Source organism: Cuculus canorus, chromosome Z (genome assembly GCF_017976375.1).
Source record: "Cuculus canorus isolate bCucCan1 chromosome Z, bCucCan1.pri, whole genome shotgun sequence".
Lineage (NCBI taxonomy): Eukaryota > Metazoa > Chordata > Aves > Cuculiformes > Cuculidae > Cuculus > Cuculus canorus.
The window spans coordinates 40307693-40320079 of NC_071441.1; the positions used below are offsets into that span (position 1 = coordinate 40307693).

The 12387-nt window shown below is 37.3% G+C and overlaps 1 protein-coding gene across 12 annotated transcripts in view; it reads left to right on the forward strand.

Moving 5' to 3' along the window:
* Positions 1-11898, forward strand: part of FRMD3 (FERM domain containing 3) — a 140946-nt gene extending 129048 nt beyond the window's left edge. For all 12 annotated transcript variants that reach the window (XM_054055504.1, XM_054055497.1, XM_054055498.1 and 9 more), the window contains one exon: positions 8567-11898. In XM_054055504.1, the coding sequence (XP_053911479.1) occupies positions 8567-9162 (596 nt within the window). In that variant the 3' untranslated portion in view covers positions 9163-11898. The remainder of the gene's footprint in view (positions 1-8566) is intronic.
* The last annotated feature ends 489 nt before the right edge of the window (positions 11899-12387 follow it).

Below are 12387 nucleotides of genomic sequence, written 5' to 3' on the forward strand. Positions count from 1 at the left end.
TTCTCTCCTCTCTGTAGTTTCAGTGGACCCTGCAAGGGCTCCTTTCCCACTAGGACAGTGTGGTGCTGTGCACGTGGTTGCATTCCAGATTCCAGTTGGAGCAAGTTATCAGAAGCCAGCATATATGCGTCATGCCTTTTTTAGGAGCTTGTATGTCTCTGCTGGATGAGGATACGGAAGTGCCCAGTCCTCTGAAGTAGCATTTCTTTCTGGTGAATATGAGCGCGTCCAATAATTGTCCACCAGTGGAAACCAAAGCACATGTACAAAGAGAGACATTTCCCCAAATTTAGCAGTTTTCTCTTCTTGTTTGTACATAGGCAGGTCAGCTTTGATTCTAGGCTTGAGATAAAACCATTTTCATCTTTTTGGTTTGCCTTTTGACTAAGCACAGCATAGGATTTTTCATTTTGTATCTATACATTTTCCACAGGTATTTTCCAGGCAGTGGTGGGGAACTGACATCAGTGGCTAAATCGAAGCTTTTTAAGAGAAATACAGACCACAGTGTCATTTTGTTCTGTGAAATACAGACCCTAAATTCTGGACCTCTTGTTTCACTGCACTGTGTTTTGATGCCTTGGATATCTCTACGCTTATGTGTGTGGTTCAGCTGTTATGCTAGCAACTGCTAACCGAGATGGATGCTGTGGAAGTTTGTATTGTATGTTATGAGGCATTTGGAAATGTTTAAAAATAACCTCTCGTTCTGTTCCCTCCTGGGATATTTTTGTTGGCCATGTCATTTGATTCATTGAGAGTGACTTGTATTGGTCTCTTAAAACTCCGTGGGATCTCAATAAAAGGTCAAAACTGGTATGAGCAGAGCCTTTACAAGAATTTGAGGAGAGCAGTGAGTAGTCAAAATGGTGAAATGTCTTGTGAAAATCCAAACCAAGAGAAGCATACATTTGAAGATGGTTAACCACTGCAACAAGGAAGTGTGCATTCGATTGCTGCGGCATGGCTCCAAGATCACTGCCAGAAGGGCTGGTAAATTTACATTTATTTTATTCAAACTTTCCCCACCCTCTCATCCCCTAGTTTGTTATGCTAATAGTGGACTGTTGGAAAGGAACTGTACTGTGAATGACAATGTTATATTGAGTATGGTAGGGAATAAAAATTATTTACTGACAAGAGCAGAATTTCAGATGGGGAATGAATGAGATGAAACATAAATGACATTGTTGTAACATCATGTAAATTGTGGATTTATTTGTTAACAGCTAACAAATGAGTGATGGAATTTTGTCCGTGTAGTTTTCTTGAACTGAGGGGGAGAAATACTTTGAATCTGTGATATTTTCTGAAAAAAACTGAATAGTTCTTAAATTAGTTGGGTTGGTAGCAGATTTTGAGTTTCAGCTGAAAACAGTAGTGGATACAGTTTGGTGTTTTACTGCAACTGATTGGGTTGGACAGCCAGATAATAACTTTGGTTTATTTATTCTTCTAGATACTGAATAATTTAATACATGGGATAATAGCACTGAGGGGTGTTAGGTAGGGAAAGGAGTCTGATTCAGATCTCTTTTTCACCACATGTAACAGGAATGCCTCTCAAGGAACAAAAAGTATTCAATATTGCTTTGACTAGCGACAAAAATGAGGGGTTTTCTTCTTGTTTTTATATCAGATTCCCTTGCCAAAGATAGATTTGCCTTTCTATCAGTCTATGTATCTCTGCTTCCTTAATGAAGTAAGACATTTCAAAATTTGTTTCTCCTTTCTGTGGTACTGTTTACTTTTGATATATATTTTTGCATATACAAATGGACAGATTTCAGTTTCCATTTACTTAGATAAAACTGTGCCTTTCTATTGAATCATCATTTTAGAAATAAGTTCTGACAGAAGAATTAACTGGGAATGTTTAGGCAAATCCTGGAATATATACTTATACAATGACCAGAATGTACATTCAGTGTCTGAAATCAGGAAGCAGTAAGCACAGCAGGTCTGGGAGAACCTCCTTCTTACGGTGATTTGTCTCTGAGTAGCTGCAGTTCCTGGATGGCTTTGCTTCATGAATTCAGCACTCAGGAAACTATAGTGAGACTGCACCTAACAACTCTTTTTGTTAAAAAAATAAGTAGCAAAACTGAAAAAGCATTACTATTACATGGAATTTGTATTCTTACACCTCAGATGTTAAATGCTTACTCCAAATATGTACAATCTATCTTATTGGTTTAATGTGACACCAGGCTAGTAACAGATTTGTGCATTGGTGCTATATTGATTCTTAAAAATCTTGATTTTCAGTACTGTTTATAGGATGTTATTCTTTTTTGTGTATATGTGCATAAGCCCCGTTTATCAACATATGAAACCTAAGGACTGGATTTAGCTTGTGCAAAACTCATAGAAGGGGGCATAACTCCTTGCTTGGGAGAACCTCGCTGTGATTGCAAGCACTTTGGAAGAATGCTGACTTGTGCCAGGAGGATTCAGCCAAACTGAGCAAGGATGCTGAAATGTCCCACTTGTCCTTTTCTCAGGTGCTAAGCTTTTGCATCAAGTGCTCAGCTCTTCTCAGCCTTGTTCTCTTTGGCCTGGTGCTAGACGCTGAGTTGCTGCAGTCCTTTCACCAGCTCCTTCCTTTTCTCCAAGCTGCTGACAGATGTATCTTGCCTTTTCATTCTTGCTACCATGATACAAAATTATCTCTCCTTGCTACTTCACTCAGCCTTTTGCTGCTTAATCTTTGTTTGGGAAGGGGGTCAACTGTGCTGATGTGAGCTCCTTCCAGGCCAGAGGGAGGTTAGAGACAGGCACTACAGAACACACACTGTGCTCCATGCGTTTATTCACTTGTATCTTTGCACTTTGGGTGTGCTTTGCGGGGTGTGAAAAGCAAGGCGATGTTCTCTGGTGACTGCACTGGCTGTGACATTAGTTGAATACCATGACACACAATGCAGCTGGGAGGTGAGTTGAAATGCCAGAGTCACAGGGCTTGCAACTAATGTGAGTTGACAGGGCTTTGCTCCCTTCTAGATGTTCCTGTAAGACTGAAAGAAATGGGAATGACCAGCAGGAAAGCCACGTCACTGCGTAAAAGGGAGTTACTATAAACTATCAGTGATTTACTTTCCTTGCAAAGCTATAACAGGTGTCTTCTATGGGCATGGGATGTGAGTAAGGTAGGGATCTATGGCCTCCTGCTTCTGAGGACTGTTCGTCTGGCCATGATGCAGGTCCTGCTTTGATATAGATCCTGTGTAGGAGAATCTTCGAGCTTAGTGCCTTTCTAGAATCTGTTTCCCTTTACTGCATTTTCTTTGTGATATCCATGCATTTTAGTCATGTGAAAAAGTCACCCTCCCCTTCCCTTTACAAAGTCATTCTATTGATAGTACAAATAAATTTTGTCCACATTGAAAATATACAAAAATAAGTACAATATTTCTAGAGGAAGTAGTAAGAGGGATAGGAAGGAACTGTCCTAATTGCAGCCTAGCTGGTGTTGATTGTTTACACGTCTATATGAAGTATTCCCAGCATTGCTTTAATCTAATTTTTCAGTTCTTTGTTTAAAAGAAGTAAATCTTCACACTTGTTCCTTTCTCCACTATACAGAGGCTTTACAGGTCTGTAATTGTATTTGCATGCCTGATAAGTAAAACTGTATGCAGTATATCTGGACACCAGACAGGGTTTGAACTGAAATTTTTAATAAGCAGAGGATGCATTCTTCTGAGTGCTGTATTTCCAGTGAGTGCAGATTCTTAAGAATGGTGGAGCTGGTGTTGCCCTTCATCGTGTTAATCTTCAGTTGCTGGGTTTGGCTCCTTTAGAAACACTAGCAGCTGACAACATTTTATGTCAAACCTCTTGCGTCTTCATGTTCGTGGCAGCTGACCACTGTAAACTTGTGTTTATTCAGCTGTTCATGTTCCTATCTGCTGTAGCAAGTCAGAATTTTGGAGCAATCCCAGTATTTGGTGGAAGGGAAGTAGTAAGTTTTGGCTAGCGTAAAGAGATCTCTGTGGCTCTGTAAAATTTGTCCCTTTGCTAGAAAAGTGTAGCAAATATTTGCTATAGTTACATAGTACAAAAAATAAATTTGAGCTTATTTACTTGATATTCCAGTAGTAGGTATAAAAAGATTCTGATCTATGGAATGCAAATTGCTAGTGAAAATATAAAATGAAGGCTGGAAGGAAGAAGTTCTCAAATATAATTTAATATTCAAGTCATAGTCCTTTAAATCTAATCACAATATAAATTTTAGCTATTACTGAAGAAACAGTAGACTTTTCAAAATCTAGACCCCAAAGTTGTACAAAAACTATAGCCTTACAAGGCTAGCAGCAAAATCATCATTATGTATGAATAAAGCAAAGAAAGTACAGCAATTTTGCAGAGCAATTAAAGGATACTGCCTTTGAGCTTGGTTTAGCTTTTATAGTCTCTTTTTCTGTTCTAAGACTTAGAGGATTTTTTTTCTTAAAAACTGGTTTTATTCCTTCAGATAACATATTCTCTTGAAAGCTTTCAAAAAGTAAATAATCAGAAAAACTTACTTTCTTCTTAAATTTGTATCACTGATATATCTGCTGTAATGTAGAATGTTTTTTAATTTCAGTGCTTTAATATGATGTTATGTCTGCATAAGCATTGTAAGTGACATACCATAATGGTGTTACACTTACGTCTTTTGATATTATCAAACTCTGAGTGATCCAACGTACTTATCTGTATATTGCGCCATGAAGTTTGCTGTGGGCTTGTTTGATAGTTTGTTTAACCATGGTTAGTAGCTAATTGTTTACTCAGTCCTGGACTTGAGAAATTTGTGGTGTTATAGGGATTATGAAGAAGTGAAAAGAAAAGCTTTATATAATTTTTTAACCATCAAATGAGCTTGCAACAATAGCAGTTAGTGCCCGTTCTAAACTTCTATTCTTTAATATTAAAACATTTTTTATTTACACTTGTACTTGAGTGGTGTAAAATGCAGTTACTTTGATTTAATATATTTTAACAACACATAAACCAGTTGAAAATTCCTTTTATCTGCTCCGACTAAAAATTGGATTGTAAAATTAATGTATACGACAGAACTGTGACACATTCCAATTTTAATACAACCTTTTTAGAAAACACCAATCTGAAAAATTTCCTCTGCTGCTTTCTATCTACAGGTTAATCACAAAGTCATCAGTTTACCAGTTATTTGAGAAAAATAGAATTTTAATGAAAGCTAATATGATCTTTCTTCATTATATTCACTATGTATGCTATGCATACTGGAATTTACTCTGAAGAAGGAGAGAAGGCTTAAGAATCAATCGAGGTGACCTTTCTTTGCAGTAGCTGCAGCTGTTCTCTCTGTGATGAGAAACACGATGAAGATATATTACTGACCTTGCATCGAGGCAGGTATAGAGAGGTCTATGGCATTTATGAGGTTAAAATTAGGTCCTTTAATCCATATTGACGTTTCTAAGTAAGTGGCTCAACTTACCTTTTACTGCTATTAAGAGAAAATGAAAAGCACATTTGAAAATCAAATTGTAGTATTTGTGTATCCAAAGATATGTGTAGATGCTTAATGCTGGGCTCCAGAGTTCAACAATTTTACCTTTTCTGTGTTAAGGTATCATGAGTGCATTCTCAGATAACTGGGAGTGTGGTTTGATGATCTGGTGTTACCTGCTGTTACAGTACACTTAGAAGAAAGATCCCATCAAAACTGTTCTTAGCTCTTAGCGTTCATATACTATTGTGTCTAGTTTCAAGCTCCTCTTAATGACTGTGGCAATTATATTTCTTAATGGAAAGGCTGATGAAACGTGTTCCATGCTGAAATGTGATGATTTTCTAAAATGGCTGTGATAGGAGAGGACGGAGCAGTTGATACAAGGAATTATTAGCTAGGCAGTCAAGTTAAGCTTAGATATTTTAGAAATATTTGTAAAGTATTATGTATTTTATGGTGCATTTCTTGGCATTTCATCCCAACGCGAGTTATGTTCAGTATAATTTTAAAGTTACCAGATATTAACAAACTATTGCTCACCTAGGTTTTTCAAGGTCTATAAACTGAGATAACTTAGCAAGTACCTTTCTTACTCTTTCAATTGTCTGGTGAACATACTAACAGACCTGCAGAGGTTGCATGGATTTTGTTGTAACTGTTAGGTACTCTGGCATGCAGGAGAGTACTGTGGCAGATACTTTTGTGAGGAAGTGTTGTAATAAGCTTTAAGATTCGTACTGCAGCAGCCCCGTCTCATTAATCTTCTTGTCTAACTTAATTTACAAAGTTTTCACATGTTAACTTTGTATTGGCAGATTTTTCTGCAAATACTGAGTGGTTTTGGGCCCTGGCAGAAATGCGATCATGTGCCTATGTCTCATTCAGGGCAAATCTGTTGTTGAGTGACCTGATGGTGCAGAAGTGTGGTATCAGTTACGAAACTGATCTTCATGGACACGTCCTTTCCTGAGCATGGCAGTCATGGCAGATATAAAAGGGGGGAGGGGGGAGAGCAATTGAAAATAGAGATTGTAAGACCTTCTCATTCAAGGACTGCAAAATTTGTAACAATGAGATAGTCTAGGGTGAGATAAGGAGATAAGTATCACAAACTGACTTAAATGTAGTTATGCGTACTGCTAATTTAATACTCAGTAGGCAATGGCATAGGAACGTTATTTCACTATCTAGTCAAGCAGAGGGAAAATAGATTTCAGGGGAAAAAGTTAATAATTTAATAATTTTAGTACAATAAATGGTATTTACAGTCTTACAACTAAGAATGAAAAAAAGTGAAAAGCCTTTTGATCTCTAAGTGATCTGGGTAGAATCTTGGTCAATGATAATTGAGTTACTACTGAAATTCGTGACTTAGAATTGTGATCTAAAATCACAAAAAATAATTGTGTCTAAGCTGTTTATCTTTCTATATGGTTGATGTCTTTGGGAATTTTGCTTTTCAATTTTTGTCCTGTGTGATATTTTTACAGAGCAGCGATGTGTCTCTTCCTTGTAGCATCTTCAGATCATGCTTTATTTCCTTCATCTTAATATGGACATAATGGATGTTTTGTTTAGTTTAATTTTTTTATATGTTTGCTATCCTTTAATGGAAAACTTTAATAGAGCTTGCTGAGACACTTTTACTTCACACTGGAAACCATTGTATGTCTAGTGGAATTGGCACTGGAGATGTACTGCTTTTCTGATTCTTTGTTTTTATGTAATAATACATTTTCTTTTATACAACCTTGTTTTAAAGTCCCTGAACCTTAATCTTTACTGCATTAAAACTGTAATGAATATTTGATTATGTCAGTTTGCTATTTTTTACATTGATCTTTTGCTCAAATCAAAGAATCGGGCTAATTTGAATTACAAATAGTACGTTGACATGAATTCCCTGAGTTACTTGTTGGACAAGTCATGTAACCTTATATTGGTTTTATCTGATATATCTTTATCTATGCGTTGCATTTGGATTAGTATTTAGTAAAGAACAGGGAGCTGAGTGTCACACAAAATGAGCAGTACTAAGTGTTATTACATATTACTGTTGTATGTGATACTGTGTACGGTCTGTTCCTTTTGCACACAGATAGCATCTGAGGACAGTAATGGGCGTTGGATGTGGGACAAATATAAAATTGTTTTTCCATCACTTGGTCCAAGCTCTATGCCCAACTATCCTCCCTTCCACTCCTCCAGCTGACAGCTAACAGCAGTCTCTGCAGTGTTAATGAACCTGCAAAACAGCTAGACTTTTCGTGGATTTAGGACTCTTAGTGTTAGACTGGAAAAGGGATAAATTTGGAGAGGGGAAAGCTTTGGCAAGTAGTGTGGTCATAAGAAACAAGCATACCTGTAGCGCTAAGAAAAGCTTCTCTGTAAGGGGGAGAGAGAAATTTCAAGGAAAGCGAGATAAGTGTGTGTTTGAAGAGTAGAAGGATGACTGGAAGAAAACTGAGACATGAGGAGAGGGAGTTTTTCAAACAGGTGAGATGTTTTCATTCTGTTTCAACAATACCTAATCCTCAGGCTGTGTCAGCCCTCCTCTCCTTTTATCCTCTCTACTGTTCATATGGATTCATCATGATAATCTATTGTCTCTTTTTAATATTGTGCTTTATTAAAAATTCCCAGCCCTTACCTTATCACTTTCTCCTCATTTATGTCAAAGAAAGAAAGGTAGGTGGTGGTGGTTGTTCTTATTATCAGACACCAAAGAGCACCAATTCACATATGTAGTAGGTATTCATTTCTATCAGAAGTCTGATTGTCAGTAAAAAATGACCTGTTCATTTTTCTGTTTTGCATTACACTATTATTAGTGAAAGCTGCATGAGGCAAAGTTAAGCATATCTGGTTTACTGCAGTGTTGTAAAAGATCTCTCCCTTCTCTGAAACTTTGCAAAAAGCTTTTCCAGTTTTTGCTAATTGTGTATGGTCTGGTTTCAATATGTGAAATGATTGCAGAATCTTCCTTCCAAGCTCTATAGATATTATTGGAAGACTGAGTTTTGGAACCAGGAAGGCAGCAATTTAAGATCACTGTTTTTATCTCCTTTTTTTCAGGTATCCAGCTGCCAAAGGAAGATGAGATTTCAGTACCTGCGGCTTCAGGCTCTCCAGTTAAGGACACTGGGGAGAATGTTGATCTTGCCATTGAACAGGAAGAGAAGATGAAAGAGGAACCTTTAACCATCTCAGAACTGGTCTACAGTCCTAGCGCCAGCTTGCTGCCCACCCCTGTTGATGATGAGATTGACATGCTCTTTGATACATGTCCAAGAGTAGAGAATGAGAAAGATGATACAGATTCATTTGAGGAACTGGAAGCAGATGAAAATGCATTTTTGATTGCGGAGGAGGAAGAACTGAAAGAAGCTCGGAGAGCGCTTAGGTGCAGCTATGACTTTCTAATGGGCAACATAGAGGTTAATGCCTTTGTGAAGAGTTTCTCCAGACTTCTCCTTGTAGGCCTTGGACTGTTGTTGTTTGTGTTCCCTCTTCTCCTTGTTCTCTTGGAGTCGGACCTTCAGATCTCTTTTCTCCATGAAATCCGTCAGACGCCGGAGTTTCAGCAGTTTCATATTGAATATTACTGCCCCCTTAGGCAGTGGGTGGCTTGCAAAATAAATTTCATTTGTGACATGCTGGGCAGCTTTTAAATTTTGAATAAATATGATAAAACTAAGGGCTATATTCAAAATTTCAGTTAGTGCCAGCTTTCCATAATGCCCCTGGGGCCATCAGTCAGTAGCTGTTCTCATACCCAGTTCATTGCCAAGTCTTAGGTTTCTTAAGTTCCCTTTACACACTTAAATTGCCTGTCTAGTTACGGGCACATACAGTCACCTTTCATTATGCATAAAAGAAGCATATTTTAATTGTATTTCAGACTTCCTGTTCATCTATATTAAGACAGGGTCACAATAAGCTTCATTGTCCTTAACCTTTCAATCCATGACACTAAATCTGATGAAACTGAAAGAAAAACTGTTTTGAATATACTCCTTAGTGCAGTAATCTCTTCTAACCAATGCCTATACAAGCAATGTTTATGCTGGGTTTTTGGTTTTGGTTTGTTTTTCTGTTTGTTTTGTTTTTTACATTTTTATGTGTTTAAAATATTTTGGTAAATTTTTAGCAAAAGACAACTTATGATGTTATTTAAATGTACAAATTGGTAAGAGTAATGCACAAGGGCATGCGGGTGTTTTTAGTGTTTTAGCAATGAGTTGGTTTGAAACTACTGGCTGGTGAATGAATGAGTTTAATATAGCTGTATATAAGGGAACTGTGGTTTGGGAAATATATTGAAAGTTCACTCAAGTTCAGTAGGGTCTGCCTGGGGGAGGTGAAAAGACACCAAGTATGCAGAATTTAAAAAAAATCCTGGGGACACGAGCAGAACTGAAAGTAATGGTCTTTCCTTTTACTTGTCGGGTTGTCTTGCACTTTTATCAGTGCTGTTGAAAGTCTCTACAAGGTAGTCTAAGTATGTTTGGAATAGAGTGAGTCTTCAGTCTGAATATAGATTACTGTACATAACAGGGAAGAAGTAAGAATAGTAAGTAGAAAAAAAAAAAGAAACCCTAGCTAAATCAGTAGGTTAGTGACCTACTTTTAAAATTATAGAGAAGAAAAACTTATTCCTTTTTAAAAGCAAAGCACTAGGCTGTACAGTTTACATAAAAGTATTCTGCTGATTCACAGTTAAAGGCTTAAACACTTTAAGAGATGCATCTTCATCCTAGATGCCTGTTATTACTAATCTCTAAGACAGCATATTTTCTGTGCATATTAATATGCTTCCTTTCACATATAGCAGCATACTTAGGCTCTTTCGCCATTATTGAGCCCAGTTACATGATCTGATGCTGTTTCATGTAACATGGATTTGTATATCTAAAGGTATTCCAGTATAGCTTAGAGTTGAAAGTAAAATCTTGTCAATGCTGTGAAAATTTGGAGGTACAGAGGTTGTATTTAGGAAGAGAAAACTTATTCATCACCCCCCTCAATCTTCGTGCACATGTATTTCACATTGAAACTAGACAACTTCTATTTTGGCCTCAGACTCTTTCTCCTGCTTAGAGGTTTATGAGTTGGAGACATTTGAGGTTGTTCTATTAGATGTACATTTAACACATTATAACTACATCATTAATTCCTACTGAATAAATTCCTTTAGTGCTCCTATCAGAGAGCAGATTTTGCTTGGTTTCCTCATGTATGCCTTTGCAAATGTCTTTGAAAATGGCAATTTCCGTAGCAGATTTCTCCTTCCATTCTAATATTCTCCAGCTTTTAAAGGGCAAAACATTTTTAGGGCTTAGGAGTCCTCTCCTCAGTTGAAAACTTTTGGGTTGCTATTCCTTTCCCAAGCAACAAAGGCTAAATTTAACAACTACCTTTTTTCTTGTCTTTGTTTGTCCTTCCAATTTGTTCCCCAGAAGAATCACTATTGATTAGCTAGATGGTGTGTATTTCTTCTTGTGCTACTTGCAGCTAAGCGATCCTTTCCCATGAGGTAGTAATCATTCAGCCTGATAGAAATAGAGAGTGAACTAAAGTAGACATTTGGCCTTAAAGGGAAAATATTAACTTGAATTGTTTTTAAAGAGGGGCATGAGTAAGGGTGTTACGAGTGGTGAAGGCTATGAGAGCTGGCGTCCTGCTCGACTATGGAGACATGGTTCCACACAGACTCCTGTAGAGGTCTGATGATCCAATACTCCAAAATATAGTCTTATCCCTGTAAATTCCAGCACTCTGGAAGTAGGAGCATTGTTATGCTTGATTTAACTCTATCAGAAAATAGCTGAGTTGCATGAGAACATAATCTCAGAAAATGTGCAGTGCAGTGAAGTTTTGTGTAGGGTTAAATGCAAGTGTGTGTGCGCACATGTGCCTGCCTTTACTAAACATGTGCATACATTGAGGCCTGGCCTTTTAAAATTCATCCTTTCTTTCCCAAAATTCTCTGGTGTGTCAAAGTAATTCAACTGAAAGTCCTATAACTTAAAGGATGGGACTGTCTAATACACACAGAAGCGTATGGTTGGGCATATTCAGAGAGAAAAGCAGCTTAATATTTTATTAGTGGGGATAACAGACATGGATTATGGAGCATCTATACGTACAGTATTGTGTATTTCTGTCTGTGCTTGGATTATATTGTAAAATGTTATGTACTTGAAATCTATTTTGTGGTTTGTCTAACATTTATAAACACAACTCTGGGAAGAATTAAAAATGGTTTTATTTCATGGAGACTAAGGGGAAAATATACCTGTAACTTGAGCCTTATCTTTGTACAGTGAATTTCACATTTCTATATGTCAACATCCTGATTGTTTTGTATGTTGATATGATGGCAGGAATCCCTAATAAAAATATACTGGAGGAAAACTTTCTGCAGTCATGACAATTGTTATGGTGAAAGATGTTATTTTAAATAATAGGTTTTTGACAATTAGCATAGGTTTCTTAGGACTCAGGTTTTTTTACATACTTTTTTTTTCTTTATTCATCAGCAGGAAAAACACTTAGGAAGTGCTATAAAATATGATGTTATTAATGTGGATTCAGATGCACTAACCAAGGGCCTAGTGGTTTACCCAGTTACCACCTAAGAGTCACAGTGTTGAATTTGCCCTAAAAATTAGTACAGACAATACAAATTCAGAAGTCTGGTTTTAAAGTCAGGCCCTGGCTGTAGACATACGGCTGCAACATTTTCGTAGGTAGACCTGGCTAGAGAGGCGCTTCCCTTGGCCACTCTTTTACAACCACTTGCCAAAATTGAGTCCTGCACTTACTTCACTGTGGACAGTTATTTGTGTTTCTGCCACTCTTGGTGGAGGCTAGCTGCAAAATTGGAAATGCCC